Source organism: Equus caballus, chromosome 5, assembly GCF_041296265.1.
Source record: "Equus caballus isolate H_3958 breed thoroughbred chromosome 5, TB-T2T, whole genome shotgun sequence".
Taxonomy (NCBI): Eukaryota; Metazoa; Chordata; class Mammalia; order Perissodactyla; family Equidae; genus Equus; species Equus caballus.
In genome coordinates this window covers 93134940-93153793 of record NC_091688.1, presented here as the reverse complement: position 1 = coordinate 93153793, position 18854 = coordinate 93134940, and the positions used below count along the sequence as shown (strand labels likewise).

Sequence of the window (18854 nt, the reverse complement as noted above, 5' to 3'; positions counted from 1 at the left end):
GTAGTGTTCTCCATCCTTCAGCGTGCTTGTTAGCAACCTGAAACGGGCTCCCTCATAACCCAAAGGGCGAGCCAGAGTGCATTTCCCTCTTCAAGTGTTTTGTGATACTAATTAACTAATCCCAGCCACAGGAAGGGAACCTACAAAGATTCGCCAGAGGCAAACGGCTAAATAAACGGTGACAGATTTCTCCGTTTTCAATTAGAAGAAATGACATATTGGGACAATGAATAGCCTGATGTTCTAATGATGAGAGTTTTATGAGTTTTTCATTCCTGGAAATGAAGAGAAACCCTGGCCTTTTCTCCATTCATAACCAAAAGAGGGCCGAGACCCACTCGGGTACATCAAAGCACACACATCCTGCCTTTGGCGGTGACGTTTGTGGACAATTGAAAGTAAGACTGGTCCCAAAATGCTGTTTTTGAGACTTCTTTTGCTCTGCTGAAATGTCTGACAGGACACAGCACAGGGACCAAAGAGAACAACTGGCCTCATTAAATCTGTACAGCCAGCGCCCTGCGCCTTCAACACCTGACTCCAGCTCGGCCCCGCCCTGCTCTCTCCTGACTCCAGTGTTTGTGCTACGAAGCTGTTGCTAGCATGGCAACTGTTGCTATGTTTGCAGTAATAAGAAGTGGGTGATGCTGGTGTCTCTGTAATGATTCAGATACAAGAGCAATGATTTCTAAATGGATTTCTGAAGCAGCTCTTGCAATGGCACTGCACAGTTTAACAGGTTTAATTCCTCGTAGATTTCTTTTCTTTCTTTCACCTTTAGCACCTTCCAATTTAGTCCAGTTGAGACTAAATCTAACCCTCAAATAATGCAAAAAGTGACAACATCCTTCCCTTAGCTTGCTGGTATTTGAAACAGGAAGTTTCTTGTTAAAGGAGATATTTCACAAGTCATTGTTTCTTATTATCACCTTGGAAACTATGAGATTGAGTTTTTCTTCGTATTTAGGTAAGCAGCTAAGACAGCCTGACAAAATCGTGGACCCAGGAAAAAAAATAATTCCGATATTAACTAAAGTGGAATGAAAAACATCCACCCTTAATATTTGTGATATTAGCTGAGCATTTTCTATTAATGAGTAGATGTTTTAAAGGTCTCTATTGCAAAGAAGTACAAAAAAATCACTAGTGGACATATGTTTACCTTCCTGAATCCTCTTCCAAAGAGACAGCAAAAAGAAAAAAATGAAATCCTCTTTTTTTGGCCTTAATCAGGCACCTGTTTGCCAGCCAGTGTTAACTGTTCTACTATGTGTCACTGGGTGCTAGCACAGTCCAGGCCCTAGGGGAGATATGATTGAGATAAGGGCGTGTGCACTGATGGCAAAGTTAACCTGGCCAAAAAAAGGAAAAGAGAAGACACATTCTGAGTTTTGATCACCTCTGTGTTCCAGAAGACACTATTGTGCATTTTTTGTACACTAGTCATATCACTGACTTATCACAACCTTTCCACAAGGTAGGAGTTACTTATCAGTATTCTACAAATGAGAAAACTGGAGCACGGAAAGGATAAATGACCTGCCCAAGACTTTGCAACTAGTAAGCAGCAGGGCCAAGAATGAGCCCAGAGCAGCGCGACTCCAAAGCCCATGATCTCTGCACTGCTTGCTGAGCTGCTATTGCGGTGCGTGCGAGACAGAGTTGCTCTCATACTGATCAGCTGTGTGGCATAGGCAAGTCCCCTCCTGCCCTGGGTTCCATGATTCTCCTCTATTCTGAGGCATGTGAACTGGATCCTTGCTACTCAAGGTGTGGCCCATGGACCAGCAGCTGAGCATCACCTAGGAGCTTGTTAGAAATTCAGACACCCAGGCCCCCCACAGACCGACTAAATCACAATCTGCATTTTAACAAGATTTTAACAAGTGACTTGTGAATGTACATTAAAATTTTAGAAGCGTAGGACTTGTCAGTCTCCGTTGACCCTTCTAGCTCTAGTATATTTAGAATGTTGTCCCCCTTATCTCTGTATTCCTAGGTCCTGCTCCTCCTCCAAGCTTGCATCACTTCTTCAAACACACATTCCTAATCCCATCCTTACACTTGATGGAAAGATTTTTTTCTCTCTTCTAAGGAAAGTTTCACTTACCTTAATTCACTTTCCACCTTCTACTTAGATCATGACTGTGTTGTGTAAGTTCCTTGATGGGGAAGACCCATCCATGTGAAATAATTTTGTACCTGTAATATCAACTGGCATAGTATGTTGCACTAAAGAAAATATGTTGACAGAAATGTTGAATAAATCATTATCTTAATCTAGTTACTGTATCTATAGTGCTCTGATTGCAAGATCCCCATATTGTCTATTATGAATATTTCAAGGCAGACACACCCTAACAGTTCTTTAAATATGGGTCCAAAGAAGCTTGCAAATAGCACGAATAAAAGGTTTTCAAACTTTCTCATTCCACCTTTTTAGCACACAAATAAATGAAAGATTCAATTAAGACCAAGCTCAACCCCAAAATCTCCTCTTCTAGGAAGTCTCCCTGGATGCCCACAACTGGTTAAATACCTGTCATGTTTATCGCCGTCTTATTCTGTGCATATCCCATCAGAACATGGATACCATTTTATAATCATTTCAACTACCCCCCTGGACTCAGACACACAGACACATTGTACACTCCCTTGAGGTCAGAAACTGTGTCTTTCATCTTTACCTTCCTAATATGTATCACAACGCTTGGCACATAGTAAGTGGCAGGCATGTGTATCTCAAATGAATGAATGAATGGCTCAATCAATACAAATCTTTTGACTCCAAAGTCTCTTTTTTGCTCCACATTAGGGTTCATTGACACCGAGAAAATGGAGAAGCATGTGGTGAGATTTAAGAAGTACTTGTTTCAGCCATGTTGGCATTCTCTACTAATATGGCACTTTAATTTAGTGTCACATGAGTAGTCATCCGGGCATGTGAACCCTGAGACTTGGGAACTTGAGTACCTTTTAGACACCTGAGGTTAAAAATTGAAGCAGTGTTTGTTTTTCTCCTCCCTCGGTCAGTCAGTCATCCATACATTCAAACATTTACAGAGTGCCTGCATTGTGCCAGGAGTTCGCCAGGGATTGGAGATGGTAAGAAAGGTGCATAGTATGGTCTTTCCTCCTTTTAAATAGACGAGGATGGAAAATAGACCCCAAATGTATTTATAATACAATATGATATTATATTGGGCACGTGACTCTTGGGTCATGTAAACAAAGAAGTCAGTATTAATGAGAGTGGAGAGAGACAGACCAGTGGCCTTGAAGTATGTCCAGTAGGTCACTCATTTTTCTGTTTCTGGAAAGGACAGTGAAATTGGAAAGGGAGAAGAACACTAGCTGTGGATTGCCAGGCAATGAATCCCTACTGAGGAGGAGAGACGCTGAAAACATAGAACGGAAGATAAGGAAAGCTGTGGGGCACAGGCTCATTAGCAGCACAGGGTGTAAATTTAAACAAGGTTTATGGGAGGAAGTTATAAACAGAGAAGTATCCAAGTGTACACAATCCCCTGAGCTCACGTTATCCCTCAGAATGGCCCACTCCATAGAAGTATCCTCTGCTTTTACTCTCTATATTTTTAAAAGGAAAATGAAACAGGGAAGAGCTGGGTGACTATTTAATGGTGACACTTCTCTGCCAGGCAGAGAAATGGCCTTGTTAGAAAGGGGCAGTCTCTGGAGCTGACCTCTGATATCTTGGACCTCCAGAGCCAGTCCTTTCCTACGCTTCTGACAGGAGAAAGACACAAGCCTTCAGGGCATATCAGGTTTGTCTCTCCTCCAGATGGTGTCAGGATAAGGAATAGGAAGCGGGAAGGGAGAGAGATCAAGTTCTTCCTTGCCTACTCAATATATCATTAGTCACCTAATACCTAATTAGTTAGCTTTCAGCTAACACTAATGTATCAGGTAGGAGAGCCTTCAGCTGATAGTAACAGAAAATTCAATAATTGTTGTTTAAGAAAATAGGAGCTTGTTTTTCACACAAGAAGTCTGGAAGGAGATAGTCATGGGCAGTGGTTCTGCAGCTTCACAGCCCATGAACGCCCAGGCTCATTTTTGCCCCTTCATCATCTCTGGCATGTTGGTCTATCTTTCTCACGTTTGTAGCTACATGGTCACAAAATGACTACAACAGCTCCAGGCATCATGTCTTCATTTAAAGCAGGCATGGGGGCCAGTGTGTACCAGCATGTTTTTCTGTCCCATATCCTTGTAGCAGGAAATCAAAAGCCTTCTGAGAATCCTGACAGTGAGTCAATGGTCAGAACCTGGCCCCGGGCAGGTGTCTGGTAGAAGAGAAGCTCAGGAGGAAGCAGGTGGTTTGTTAATAATGGAATTGGGAGTTGGTGTGCTACACTGGAAAGGAGCATGCATCCTGGAGCCCCAGATATCTATGTTCAAATCCCAGGTCTGCCTCCTAAGAACAGTGTGAATTTGGGCCTGGGTTTACTCAAATAGGTATCATGATGTTATCTTGCCTGGTTTTTGCAAAAATTGGAGAAAATACATATAAAACAGTATCACCCCTGTGAAGTTTGTGTTGTTTTAAACCAGAGATAATTGTCCAGTAATTCATAGCTCTACCCAGAGATGCATAAACACCTTTCTGAGGCTGAGAAGAGAAACCCTCTGTCTGCCTGGGATTCAGAATCCTAATTCGGGCACTCTCTTCTCCTTTTTATCACTTATTCTCTTTGAGATCATAGGACACTCCTTTTGCTCATTAAATAGCAGCTTTGCCCATAAATTTCTCATCCCTTTTCCTCACCTATCTACACTACTTGTTTGTCCAATTCAATAATGTTGATCATTCCTCAGTCAAGGTGCCATTTGGATTAAAGTCAAGGTTTCTGGATGTTTTCTATGCAGCAGCTATTTACATGAAAATGACAGAAATCAGGGGAAATGACTTTCGAGGATTTCAATTTTTCCTTCTTTGTAATCCCTGAAAAAAAAACTATGATTAATTGTGACTGTGCCTGCTAAATGCTAGAATACTACATGAAAAGGGAAAATATTTAAAATACTTGAGAAACAACAAATCTCAATATACTGTTTTTACTCAAATGAACATTTTTCATTCTACCAAAAAAAATCTTTATTGGTCAGAGGCAAGATGAGGCTTATACTCTTTTCTTCAATAACATTTTACCAAATCAGCATAGAGGAAAAAAATTATGGAATCATAAAATAAATAAAATAAAAATTGACGCCAAAACACCATGTTAATACATTGGCTGTTGTTTTTGACATGTGACATGTTAAGAAATAGAGTGTTTGACCATGAAAGGTACCTGTGAACTACTTTCTGGTATTGAGTGATCTGAATTTCTTTTTTTTAAATAAGTTTTATACTGCTTGTGTATTCTTTGGCTATTTTTCTTTTTTTTAAAGTGTGAACAATTCTGAGTTTAAAGACTACTTAGAAAACTTGAACTGTGTTATTTACCTCCAGATTTTTACTTACTAAGATCCTTACCACAAAGGGTGATAAATTCCCATTCTTTTTCTTATATTTGGATGGAAGAGGAAAAAAGAGATAATTGAAATATTATCAAGTTTCTTGTTGTTTGTTTTTCAATTACTGACCATTAAATTAAGCCTGCACCTTGCACTATCATTTGTCCTAAAGTACAAAGATCTATGTGTTACATTTGTTTAAATAAACGCCTCTTTATCTTAGGGAAATATATATAGGAACTTAAACCATATTCAAAGTTTAATTTAATCTGAATATGGCTAGAATTGGAAAGTTCATGGAATTAATCAGTTAACTCACAAATATGTGTTGAGCTCCTACTAGGTACTCAGAACTTTGCCCTATCCAGAGAACCCCCAATATTTTGATAGCTAGTCTTATATAAACACTTTTGACAAACTGAGTACATTATCTTTTGTTCTTTCCTCCTGTTTTATCTTTCCCTTTTTTTCTTCATTTAAAGGATTAGCATTATTTCACATATAAGTGAGGAAAACCCAAAGTGTGTGCCATGTTCCCTTGTTACTCTCACCCTTCATTTACTTGATTCTATTGCTCTTTCTTTGGGTTGTTACTGGAGATACATTTATTTAACATTTATTAAGCACCTACTATGTGCCAGGTCCTAGTGGATATTGGGACTACAGAATGGATACCGTATTTCTCTAGCCCTGAGAGAATTCAGTCTAGTGAGGGGGTAAGAGAAGCAAACAGGAAGATTAGTACTGAGCCAGGTGTAGAAGACCCTGGGGGTTGGGGGAGGGTCAGAGGAGGCTTCCTGAAGCCAATGCTATTTAACTTGAATCTGGGAGAATTAACCAAGCAGAGAAGGGAAGGAAAGTGTGCTAAGGAAAGGAAGCATCAGGAGCAAAGGCAGGGAGGTGGGAACCTGCGTGATACATTTGGGGAATGGCAAAGAGTTGGGTGTGACTAGAGCAGAAGAGATGCATGGTGATTTAATGTGGGCAGAAGTAGAAATAAGAGAGGAATGTGGAGACAAGTAAGTTCAGTTATCCAAGGAATATTGGAAGGAAGAGAACAGCTTTCTTTTATGTAGCTTCCTCTCCAGTCACTAAGACCTCAGACTCTTCACCCAGACACTGAACATGTAAGGCTCTGGATAGAACTGGATACAGAAACCAGTATTCTCTGTTGAAATTGCACTGGGGCATGACTCTAAATTTCGAGTAACTCTGAATGAGCATGATTTCTATAGCTGTGTTTAGAATGGGTCATCGGAAAGACTCAAGTAGGGTAGAGAAAATGTGGTGATACAGATGAGACATGAATGACATAGACACAGTAAAGCTCCACCTTGAACCCAAGAATGGCCCTGGAACTGTGCAAACTTGGCAGCACTACAGGGTGGCTCTTGGCACTCAGCTAGTCCTGTATTGATGACACCACGCACATGATCATCTGTTTTTGAGGATGTCTCTTTAAATGGTGAGGAAAGAGAAATAAAGATGTGAGGATCCAGGCATCCTGACTGAACAAAAAATAAAAAAAGAAAGAAAGAAGGAAAAATTAACTTACCCAGAGGTTTCACAGCTTGTAGTTTGCTAATCTCTACATTGAAAGATGGATGATGAAACTGAGACCTACTGAGTTAACTGCCCAGCGTCTCAGCCATATGCCTTTTTCCTCTTTATATGCATCTCCACTCCCACACCACTCCCATCTGCCTTCGTCCTGTAGTGCCTAGAATAGCACCCGGCACATGGTAATTCCTCATCAAAAGTTTGTTGAGTAGAAGAACTACCACCTACCACTGACAGGGTGCTATTTATACAGTTCTGTCTTCCCTTTTGGGAGCTTCATAGTATGTTCTTCAAAATGGGCCCTCGGCTGTGGCATGCCTCAGTCCACATGGAAAACCTCGCTCTTAACAAGCCTTATGACTGGGCAGCTGTGCAAGATCCCAAAGTTAGCCCTTTCTGCCTCTCACCCAGGAAAATGGCTCACCATGGAAAGCCATAGATAACTTTTCCATCTCACAACCACCTCTCTTGACAAGACACTTTAAGAAGAGAACACTCTTGGCTCTTTAAAGTGGATACTAGTTTTGGTTTGTTAACAAAGACTTTGTCAAAGGATTTTGGTTAGATCAACTGAGCACACAGGTTGCTCAGTCAATACTGTGTGACTGGCCTGAGATCACAGCAGAGGTGCCTGAGATGAGGAATCGGCTGTGGAGAAAGAGTTGGAGTGACCCAGAGGGCCACACGTGCTTTTCCAGCTCGTTCACTCAGCCGACATTCATTGAGCACTTAAATAGGGTTTGGGAACATACTTGACCAAGGCCCATACCTTCTCTCAAGGAACAATTTATTCTAATCCAAAGCACTAAGTGATCTTATCAGAGGGAGTCCATGGGAAGCTGGAGACACAGGGCACAGCCAGGAGTGCAGAACCTGATGGTGACTCACTTGCAGTGTCCTCTGGGGAAAAGAGGTTTGTTCAGTCGGCACATCTCTCTTCAGAATCCTCCACATCTGCAGAGAATTTTGTATTTTCACTGCAAGAGTAATTCCTTTCCCATCCTTCCTTCTTTCTTCTCCTCCTCCTCCCTTTTTCTCTAAACTAAACCTAAGCAAATCTACATTATCCAGAGGCAGCTGGTACTACAATGTGGGAGTGTTAAATGTTTAACATCTTGTCACTTGTGAAACTGATGGAGTCATCCTTTTTGTTTCAGTTTCGTGTTTAGGGGTTGAAAAGCTAGAGTGATGAGCATTACCAGAGAGAAATATTTTTTCGGAAGTAAGTGAAGCTGATGACACGTTACTTTACAGTTTAGTGAAATTCAGCAAATCTAATTCTATTATGCTGTCAAAGTTTCACAAAAGGGAGACCTGAAGGCATATTTAAGATGAATCTTTAAAGATTTCAGAAACCACAACCACATCTGCAAAAGTCAGATGCATTTGGTGTTGACAGACCTTTGGTTTTTTTTTTACAGACTAAGGGTAGTAAATAATCTTCCAACGACTAATTAAGTTTAAATAAAGTTATCTAGGTGAAGCAGTGCTGCCTCTTTTCCCTTGAGAAGATTGTCAAGCAGTAAATCATAACCACGTCTTTTAATTCAAAGGCGTTTCAAAGTTTACATAGCCGGATTTACCCAGGCTCACCATAATAGAAGCTTTCTTTATGAATCATAGAACAGGGTACTACCGAAATGCAGATTTTATAGAGCGTTTAAAGCCAGATCATTTTGGCTCTTGTTTATTTTCACAATCAAGTCTGAGATCCAGTCTAGTAAATGCATTCTTACCAAAATGTCAAGAGTGATTGTTTTAAGGCGCTTCTGCACAATTCTGCTTCTGTTTGAGGTTCACAAGCTGACAAACTGAAAGGGCTTTATGATGCATTCAGCAACTGTTGTGACTATATACGTTCTTGTACTCAAATGTTCATTATTAAGTCCAAGAGAAACATTGATTTGAAGGTTCATTTTAATAAAAATTGCTTTTTCTTATCTCTGCTGTTTAATTATCATTTATTAAAGAAGGAAATTCTCAACAGGATTTATTGAGAACTTACTATGTACTGTCATATGTTATCTAATTTAATATTCCTAGCTACCTAGAAGGTCAATACTATCTCCATTTTGAAGATGGTAGGACTGGTCAAAACATGAAATATGCCCTGAGACGGTAAATAGGGAGTCTGACTAACCCCAAGCCCATGTGTGTTTTTTCCAAGACAAAATAAGAAATTTTGTTTGGAACTCATGATAAAAACAAGGTCAAAGCTTTGCTTAAAAGTGTGAGGGGATGTCATGGGTGAAATGTGTCCCCCAAAAAGATATGTTGAACTTCTAGCCTCCAGTACCTCAAAGTGTGACTTTATTTGGAAATGGGTTGTTGCAGATATAATAAGTTAAGATGAGGTCATACTGGAGTAGAGTAGGCTCTTAACCCAATATGACTTGTGTTCTTATAAAAAGAGGAGAGAGACAGACAGGAGAAGGCCATGTGAAGACAATGGAGGCAGAGGCGATGCATCTACAAGTCAGGAACATCAGTAATTGCTGTCACCAGAAGCTAGAGTCAGGCATGGAACAGACTCTCCCTCAGAGTGCTCAGAAGGAACCAACCCTACCGACACCTTGATTTTGGACTCCTAGCTTCCAGAATTGTAAGAGAATAAATTTTTGTTGTTTTAAGCCTTCCTGTTTGTGGAATTTTGTTACAGCAGCCCTAGGAAATGAACCCAGGGCCTAATAGAGCTTTATCGAGCCCAGGAAGAAAACAAGCCCAAGACTCGATGTTAGGCCAGTGGCCCACATGAGGAGACACAGTCATTTGTTCTTTTTCCTTCATCATTTGTGATCACACGGAAAACCCACACCTTATCCAATAAGAGATTTGAAAGACATGTTTTTGGTGCCTTCTCAGAAAGAACATATATATGACAAACCAAAGTTATGGTTAAATTCTAACATTTTATAATGCCCATAAATGTCACAAGGACACTGGAAGAGGATGTGCTCTTTAACTGAGGTTTCACTGGTGTCTCTCTGATGGTTGCTGTTGGCAACCAGTCCTACAAGAGGCACAAGTGAAGGCCTTTAGGGCAGGAGTCAGGAAGAGATTGCAGGTAATTGAGGTCAAACACAACTGAGGTTGGGCAGGTGACTGACATCTGAAGTAGGCAAATGAAGGGGATCAAGGTTTGAGGCGGACAGACACAACAGGTGAGGTCTGGAGACTGAACGCTGAGGGAAATAATTAAAAGCTGGATCTGACAAGGGCGTTCGAGCTAGGTCAAATATAAGTTTGATGAAATTAGGGTAAGTCTGAGGTTTTCGTCTTCAGAAATCTAGTCTTCCTCAGTTGGCCTTTTCTTTAGACTGGAGATCTTCAGTTATTAAAAGGACTATACTTACCTACATCAGCCTAAGGCCCAGGGGAGCCAGTTTGTTTCCCTTATTCCCTCAAGATGTTGATATCTGACTCAATTGAGAAGGAGGAACTTGCCTTCAGCAGAGAATGCGAATGGAGAACAGTATTGATGTCTTTAGAAGCTTCAATGGAGAGGAGGAAAAGATCATCCACTTACTCATGAAGTCATCCTCCGGGTTCTTTGAGCTGGAACTGGGCTGAAAATGTGAATCTGAAGTGCAAATCATCCATCTCTGTAATTTTTATTGATGATAACTTTTGTATTTCAAGATTTTTAAAAATCTGGCCATTTCTTTTTGTTCTGAAATTTCTCACTAGCCAGAAAAAGATTAGCTCATGTTGAGACTGGTCAACAAATGCTGCTCTCTACTCACTATCTGCCTGTTTGTTCAAGCACGATTTACTGGAATTGGGAGGGCTTCCTAACTTTCAGATATTTTGCTAAATGCTGAAAATAAAGGCGACAATAAGACGTGGTTCCCGACTTAAGATGATAACAGTCCAGTCAGGAAGGCATTATCAAATCCACACAATACATGCAAGGTACCTATAATCGAGAGCAAGTCCTTCCACTGTGGGGCTTAGTATGTGAGGGAAACTGTGAGAAAGGAGTTTATTGGGGCGGGCCTACCTGATGAGGCAGAGAGCAACAGGTTGCAGAAGTCAACCCAGGTCTGCTGCTAGCGACCTGGGCCATGGGGCCTCACTCCTGTGGGCCAAGGGGCCTCGGCAGGAGGTGGCAAGGTCAGCCTTATTTTGTAGGAAGCTCATTTCCACAGCTGTGCTGTGGCCTGAAGAGGGGAAGGGGCTGCCTGGTGGCAGAGGAAAACTGTTATAATATTGTCAGAATCAGGCTTTAGTTAATTTTACTAGGTTTAAAAGAGGAATGACAAGTCTTGTGGGGGTAATTCAGATCGTAAATAACATAGTATCTACTTCGTAGATGAGGATGGCATTACATATTCCCCACCACTAATTCAAACATTTTGTTTCTCCAGTAGTAATAATGGATGTGCCCTCAGACATCCACATTTTCCCTAACCCTTGTAATGACAGGTTACGGCAGCTTATTTCCAGTATTTTCTGGTGTTAGAATACTCTACATGGGTGATGTGTCCTTACTGACAATTCACACAAATGATCTCACTAATTGTGAACCACATAATAGACTATTTTCTCTAGCAGGCTCTCTCCAAATGTGACAGAAGTCTAAAAGAAATATTTACAGTGTGTGTTCCCATGAGCAGAATTATGAGGAAACACTGATAACAATTCAAAACAAAACAGACTCATCATTGTCCCCAGCTCTGTTGACAGAGATTCTTCAAAGCTTGTCCCCATTTCGGCAGATGCAATTCATTATGATGTATCACAGGACTCATTCTCAGCACCTGTGGGCACTTTCTATGTGCAATGTATCTGTAGGGGTAATTCTTCTAAAGGAGGTTAATAACATTAATCCCATTTTACAGATGGGAACAAAAGCAACTGGTTTATCATATTTTCTCAGGTCAGAGAGTAAATCAATGCCTCATTAGCATTCATTAGAATTTTCACTCCATTCAATTTCAAACTAAGCTCTTTCCCTAAGGCACTTAATTAGTATCAGGAATTTTCTGGCATTAGCTCCTCACTGATTCATGTGTCAAACAGTTGAGCCCATATATAAGTTATGAGCAAGGCACCATGCTAGTGGTAGAAGACCTGCCGGGAATGGTGTGTGGGTCAACTAGCCAGCCTGTGGAAAGCAGTTTAGGATCAGTGCAGGGGTAGCCCTTAATAACAATAGTTAGTGATATTTATAGAGGGCTTCATAGGTGTAGGCCCTGTGCTGAGCATTATATATGATCTGTTGTTTGTAATTCACAGTGACAACCTCAAATACACCCCATGTTTAAAATGAGGAAACAGGCTTAGACAGGGACTTGTGTAAGGAAGACAGCTAGCAAGCAGAAAAAGGATTTGAGACTAGACCATCTAAAGCCAGACTTCATGGTCTCAATCACTAAGCCAATGGGTATCGAAGTTTAGTATGCATCAGGATCACCTGGAAGGCTTCTTAAAAGCACAGATTGCTGGGCCCACTCCAAGAGTTTCTGATTGGGTAGGTGTGATGCAGGCCCAAAAATCTGCATTTCTCACCAGTCCCCAGGGGATGCTGAGGCTGATGATCCAGATACCACACTTTGAGAACCACTGCGGTAAGCAAGACTTAATGTAATCGTCTTTGACCGTGTTCAGGACACAGTGAGAAGTCGTTCAAGGTTGTTGAGCAAGTGGTGACCTGGCCAGATTTCTGCTTTTAAAAGACTAATCTGGGGGCCAGTCCTGGTGGCCTAGTGATTAAGTTTGGCATGCTCTACTTCAGCAGCCCAGGATCAGTTCCTGGGCACAGACCATCACCACTTGTCTGTTAGTGGCCATGCTGTGCTGGCAGCTCACATAAAAAAGGAAGAAAGAGGAAGATTGGCAATGGATGTTAGCTCAGGGCAAATCTTCTTCAAGAAAAAAAAATCTTGCAGCTGTGTGTAGGGTACTAGAGGACAGGTGGCAGACCACGGGGTTGCCAGCTAAGGCAAGTAGAAACAGAGAAATGGTAATAGATGGAGAGGATTTGCTGATTGATTGAGGAAAAAGGGATGATCAGAGCTGACCCTCTATTTTTTGGTTGGAGTAGCTAGAAGAATTGTTGAGCCATTCATAGAAATTGAGAGGACGGGAGGGCCATCTGCCTTCTTGTGTATTTCACCTTCTATTTCCACATAGCTTCCTATCATCCACTCCTTTTATTGTTTTTATTGATAAGATTTCCATAGCATTGCCTTCTTCCTCTTTACCTATGGGACAAATGTCTCCAAAGGGCAGCTGTAGACTCTTGTTCTCTTCTGAGATGCTGTTCTTGCCCCCAGAGGACTTCTGATTCTCCACTCCTGCCAGCAAGCCCCGCTTTGTGGCATGACAGTGTGGCTCACGCTCTGCTCAAGGATCTTAGTGGCTTCTATGCATCGTGACTAAGTTTATGGTTTCTGTGTTTTACCTGAAGCCTATCTGGGGAACATACTGTTAGTGACAGAGGCCTCGTAACCCATGATAAACAATTTTCAAAATAATATCCGTTTTTTAAGTTCAAAATTATTGTATTGGTTTTTTGGTCTCACATTTTGTTTTTATATAATTTCTTTTCCATAAGTAAAGGATGCATTTTAAAACACCATTTACAAATATGTATCCTTGAGGGAGTACTTAGTCTTGAATTTAAAACAAATTACCTTACCTTAAAAGAACAATTTTTAGAAGTCCCTAAACTGATTTTTCCAAACTAAAATAACAGGGGAGCTAGAATGATAGGAAAGAAAACTTCTGAGACTCTGTTTATAAAGTAATTGGTTTTACAAAACAATCCCACAGAATGTGTTTTTAAAGGAAAGTTAGATTTTATACATGGAATTTTCCTAAAGTGAGGACAGGTGTCTGTAAGGAGGACACGTTATGGCTGAGGTGAACCAAAGGTTAATGTTTATCATGCTCACCATTCTCTTAAGAAATGTTTGTTATCTATGCTTTGATCATGAATGACAATTCACTTTTTCAAAACATCGAGCTAGGATGTTTAGTGTGAAAATGTAAATGCAGGACATTTAAATACACTCCTAGAATTCACCTGCCCTTGCCTCCTATTTTTCTTAAAAATTTGAGACCATCTTCATGATTGCCATTACCTTTCTTCCTCAGTTCCTCCAAACGTCTTTAAAACATGAATCCCCTCTTTACGTTCAGATAGAGAAATAGTGTCTCTCCTTTCCGAGGCCTGACCTCCCTTTCTCCCAGGCCTCACTGGTCCACCCATGTCCCTATCGCTTCTTCTGCCTCTGGCTCTTTCTACCTCAGTCCCTACTTGTCTCCTTTGACCTTCTCTCTCCCTCCTGTCCTCTGACACCAAAATTTATGTCTCACAGCTTTTAAAAAGCAACAACCTGTTATTCCACCTCCATTTTTAATATACTGATAGCAAAAGAGAGAGAAGGAGGGAGCCCTGGAGTGTATTTAGAGGTAGTGGGTCTTGGTCCACTTGGGGGTGACAAAGAAAGGTCTCTGAATTGTAACATGTCTAAGCAGCTGGGTTGGGGAGACTCGAAGTCAGGCTGACAGAAGGCAGGGAAGCCCCTCACCAAACGTAGACCTGGAAGTTCCAGGTAGAGCTGATTCATCTTGGGGTGTTTGAGGATTTAATTTGCTCAGTTGTGAACAGGGGTGACACGGGAGAAGAGGTAAAGAGGAGCTTGAGTAGTCCCCAGCGGTCCGTATGGCAGTGTCAGGGTCCTATCTATGAGACTAGAGACCCGCTTTCTCTGTGCTCCCTGTGCCCTGAGGGGACAGTGTTCTTAGAGGTATTTCCAGTTTGGGCAACAGCTCAACCCCCAGCTTCAACTTCAGAACATTTTTAGAAAATGTCTTCTCTCCATCTCCCTAGGGGTTAGCACAGGTGAAATTATGGTCTATCTGTAGGCTGTGTGTAGTAGTGATAAACAACAGACCCTCCCAGTCGAACAGTCTGGGTTCACATTCTGGCAATGCCATCTCTTATGTGTCATGTTGGCCAAGCTCATTAACCTCTTTCTGTTTGCTTCCTCACCTATAAAATGGGGAAAATAATAACATTTACTTCATGATTATTCTGAGGATTAAATGAAACAATATATGTTAGTCACTTAAAACAACGTCTGGCACATAGTTGCTGCTCAATATATGTTAGCTATTATATGAAATATACTAGTACGATAAATTCCTACCTTATCATACATACATACACACACACATATATATATCTTCTATATTAAATGCTACTATTTCCATAAAGCCTTTTTCATTTCTTCCCTTTTTTCCTTTCTTTGTTTAGCAAATAATTGGTAAGGACCTGCTATATTCCAGGCACAGGGAATATAGTGACCGGCAAGAAGCACCCAACCTCTGCCCTCACAGAGTTGGTGAACGGGCCATTTCAGCACAGCATGATAAATTCTGTGATAAGAGGGGCACATACAGGGTCTAACAAGTGAAGCATGAATGAATAAATGGGTGAATGAATGTTTCTAGCTACTTCTACTTAAATATTAAGTGTTTTGATCCCTGAAAATAGGTAAAAATTTCTTTAAAACTTGTGCCAGTCTATTCATGCTGCCATTTCTGCTCTGAATCATAACTACTCCAAAGCCCAGAGTGAGTGTGGGTCTGCATCCAGCTGGTGTTAACCTTGTAAACAGGGAGCTGGGATCCAGGTAGAGCAAAAAACCCAGAGGAGGGAGAAAGATCAGTATCTTTCGAAAGATAGATGGTAGGAAGTGACTGCAATCTGCGATCTGCCTTGGGTCCTACCCTCCTCACTTCTCCAACTCTCTCCTGCTGAGATTCTGGTCAGGGATTGTTCTTTTGTTAAAATCTGGTTCAGGCTCTACTGGAAACTTAAGATAGCAGGTGAAGCATTCAGGCCCCTGATGAGTCAGGGCCAGACACAAATGGAAGGCTGGGGACTGAAGGGCTTCAAAGAGAGCCATTTAGGGCAGTTCTGCACTGGGAGCTGCTGCCTGTACTTGCTAAGAGCCAGGATCCGAAGGAGGCAGCTGCTGCAAATGTGCATAAATAAAGGAAGCGTGTTCCTGGCGTTCCCATGGGAACCCGCGGCAGCTCGGATTACCGGCCCACAGACACCGCTTCTTTCAGCCTCGCGTCTCATGTTAAAAGGTAGACCAGGGATGCGCTTCCAGAGCGGTGCTGGGGGCGTATTTGTAGTGGGAGCTGCGTGGCTAATCTCCAACACAGTATAGAGGACTTACTCCTCACGATCTTATACATTCAAAGAGTGGCATGAAAAAGAGGGGGTCTTTTTTCCACTTATTCCAAAAATGTAAGCTGTTGTTTTTCTAAGTCCCTAAAGTGTGTATGTGTATGTGTGTGTGTGTGTGTGTGTGTGAAATATTTAAGGAAGCAATCTCAGAATAACATTATTCATCTTCTGATTGGAATATTGATTGCGTGATTCAAATCTGGATTAAAATTGGTGTTTTTTCAAGTTCAGAATCTGTTGTCTTTTCCCTCAACTCCTGACTTTAGTGGAAACTTTGCCTGTGGAGAGAATTCTAGATTAGACTGTGAACACATAAAACCCAGCACTGCGTGATCCAAAGCCTCAATCGGTTCATGACCAGAGCCCGAATTTCTAACAGCAAGCCCACTTGTCCACTGGAAATGGAAAAATCCAAATGACTAATGAGAGAGAAGAGCCCCACACGTCCACTTCACTCGGCAGGCCCTGAGGCTTCCTGTAACACAGCCACACCGAAGAGCAGGAAGCCAGCGAGCCCCAGGGTGCATCCCACCCCTCACACTGTCACTGGCCAGGTCACTCACCTCTGACTAATTACCTGACCTTTCTGCCCTTTGATTTTTTCATAAAATAATAATAATAATACCCATCCCACATGGTTGCTGGGAAGAGTGAATGAGAAATTAAATATATATGTAAAATAGATGTTCTAACACTTAGGATTTTAGAAAGTGCTTTTATAGACATTATCCTAATTGATACTTCTGTGAGACTTGCGGCTTTGGAAAGACACGTGTCATAGGATTGTGAGTGTGATACTTGTGTTTGGCTGTGTGCTCTGGGTCACGTATCTAAGAGAAAAGAGCAATTCTCCCAAGCCACAGTTCCACAGGCACGGGCCAACGTGGAGTTCCTGCTTTCACGAGATAAGTGTTTTTGCAAAACTTTGGCTTTTGGCAACAGCCCACTGTCGCCTGCCACAAACACAGTGGAGTAATGTTTGCTGCAGTGTCCACAAAAGTAAAGGCTTCTATGTGAAAAGTCTTTAAAACACACAGTAACTAGGTGGTAATTGGTACCAGATAGCATTTGGAAGCATTCAGAAGGGCCTGTTGGGTATTTTAACAGCCTGATCTCCGCCCCACTCAGCTGGTTCCCGAGACCTGCAGAGGGGATGCCTCTGGGGGCTGCCTGGAGTCCAGGGGGGTTGGTCCTTCCAACTGGGAAGGGCAGACCCTCTGCGCCTGGCACCCTCTGGACTCCTGCTCTGCAGCCTGGTCCCCTGGCGGTGGCCAGACTTGGGGTAGGGCCAGCTGATGACTCACTGCAGGGCCTCCACAAACCCCTTTTTATGCAAAAATTATACAGAAAAATGCATTAGCAAAAAGCCACATAAATCTCTCCAGAAAGAAACTCATAAAAGATTTTTCTCTGCTCTGGGGGCTGTGGGCATTAATTTCATTCATTCATTCATTCCTTCAGCAAATATTTATCCTGGGCTTACACTTCTAGGTTATTCAATACAGCAGCAAATAAGACAAACAAAATAATCCCTTCCCTCATAGAGCTTTTATTCTAGTGGGAGAAGGGAGTGACAGACCTTTTTTTAAAGTAAATTATGTAGTGTATTAAAGCAGGGAGGGGGGATAAGGAGTGCAAAAAGAGATGTGGTTTGCAGTTTTAAACAGGATGGTCAGGAAAAGCCTCCCCCAGAAGGTAACATTTGAGCAAAGATGTAAACAGAGTGAACGAGAAAACCACAGGCGCCTGGAAGAGCATTCCAGATGGTAGGAACAGTAAGAGCAAAGTCCCTGAGGTGAGAGCATGTCTGTGAATCCAGGGAACAGCCAGGAGGCAAGAAGGAACAAAATGATCACAGGGAAGAGTGACAGGAGACAAAGTAGAGGAGTGACAGGGGGCCAGATTATGAAGAAGGTGCAGGCTGTTGGGAGCACGTGGGCATTTGCTGAGATCGAGAGGCATGCCACTGCGGGATCTGAGCAGAGAAGTGACACGATTGGGCTGCTTCTTAAAAGGATCACTCTATCTGACATACTTTACGGCACTGAGAGGAATGGTAGTCAGTTAATCTGCTCTTTTAAACCTGCCTTCCTCTCATTCAATTATTTAATATTTATTTAGCACAGGCTGTGGGCTGGGCCCTGGGGAAGACAGCAAGTGAAAAAAGCAATGATGAGTGATATGTTGAAGACCATGCTAAAGAGGGCGGCTAAGCCGTGTTGGGGAGGAGGAAGCAAGGCCTGCAGGGTGAGTAGCATTACTCGAGGAAGAAGAGAAGGAAAGAGTGCGATAGGCTGAATGGGAACGAGAATGACAATCGTGTGTTAGGGATTCTTCTATATACTTCACGCGTGTGTCGTTATGTAATAACCTACACAAAGATTCTGCGTACATCATGGGCACTGTTATTATCCTCCATGGTACAGGATGGGAAAGTCAGGCACAGGAAGGTTAAGTAACTTGCTCAAGGGCCACAGCCAGGCAGTGGAGATGCCTGGACTGAAAATCTGAGTCTGTCTGACTCACACCTTCTGCTCCTAACCACTTGGCCAACTTGCACAGAGCACTAGGGCTGCGAGATGAGGCTTGAGAAATGACCGGG

The 18854-nt window shown here is 42.0% G+C and overlaps 1 protein-coding gene across 8 annotated transcripts in view; it reads left to right on the top strand.

The window, feature by feature from the left end:
- The window catches only part of TNNI3K (TNNI3 interacting kinase), a 265432-nt gene that overhangs the window by 229443 nt on the left and 17135 nt on the right, over positions 1 to 18854 (top strand). Inside the window, exon 23 of one of the 8 annotated variants that reach the window (XM_070266391.1) lies at positions 9453 to 9671. Within the exon in view, the coding sequence (XP_070122492.1) occupies positions 9453 to 9618 (166 nt within the window). The 3' untranslated portion in view covers positions 9619 to 9671. 8 annotated transcript variants of the gene reach the window in all.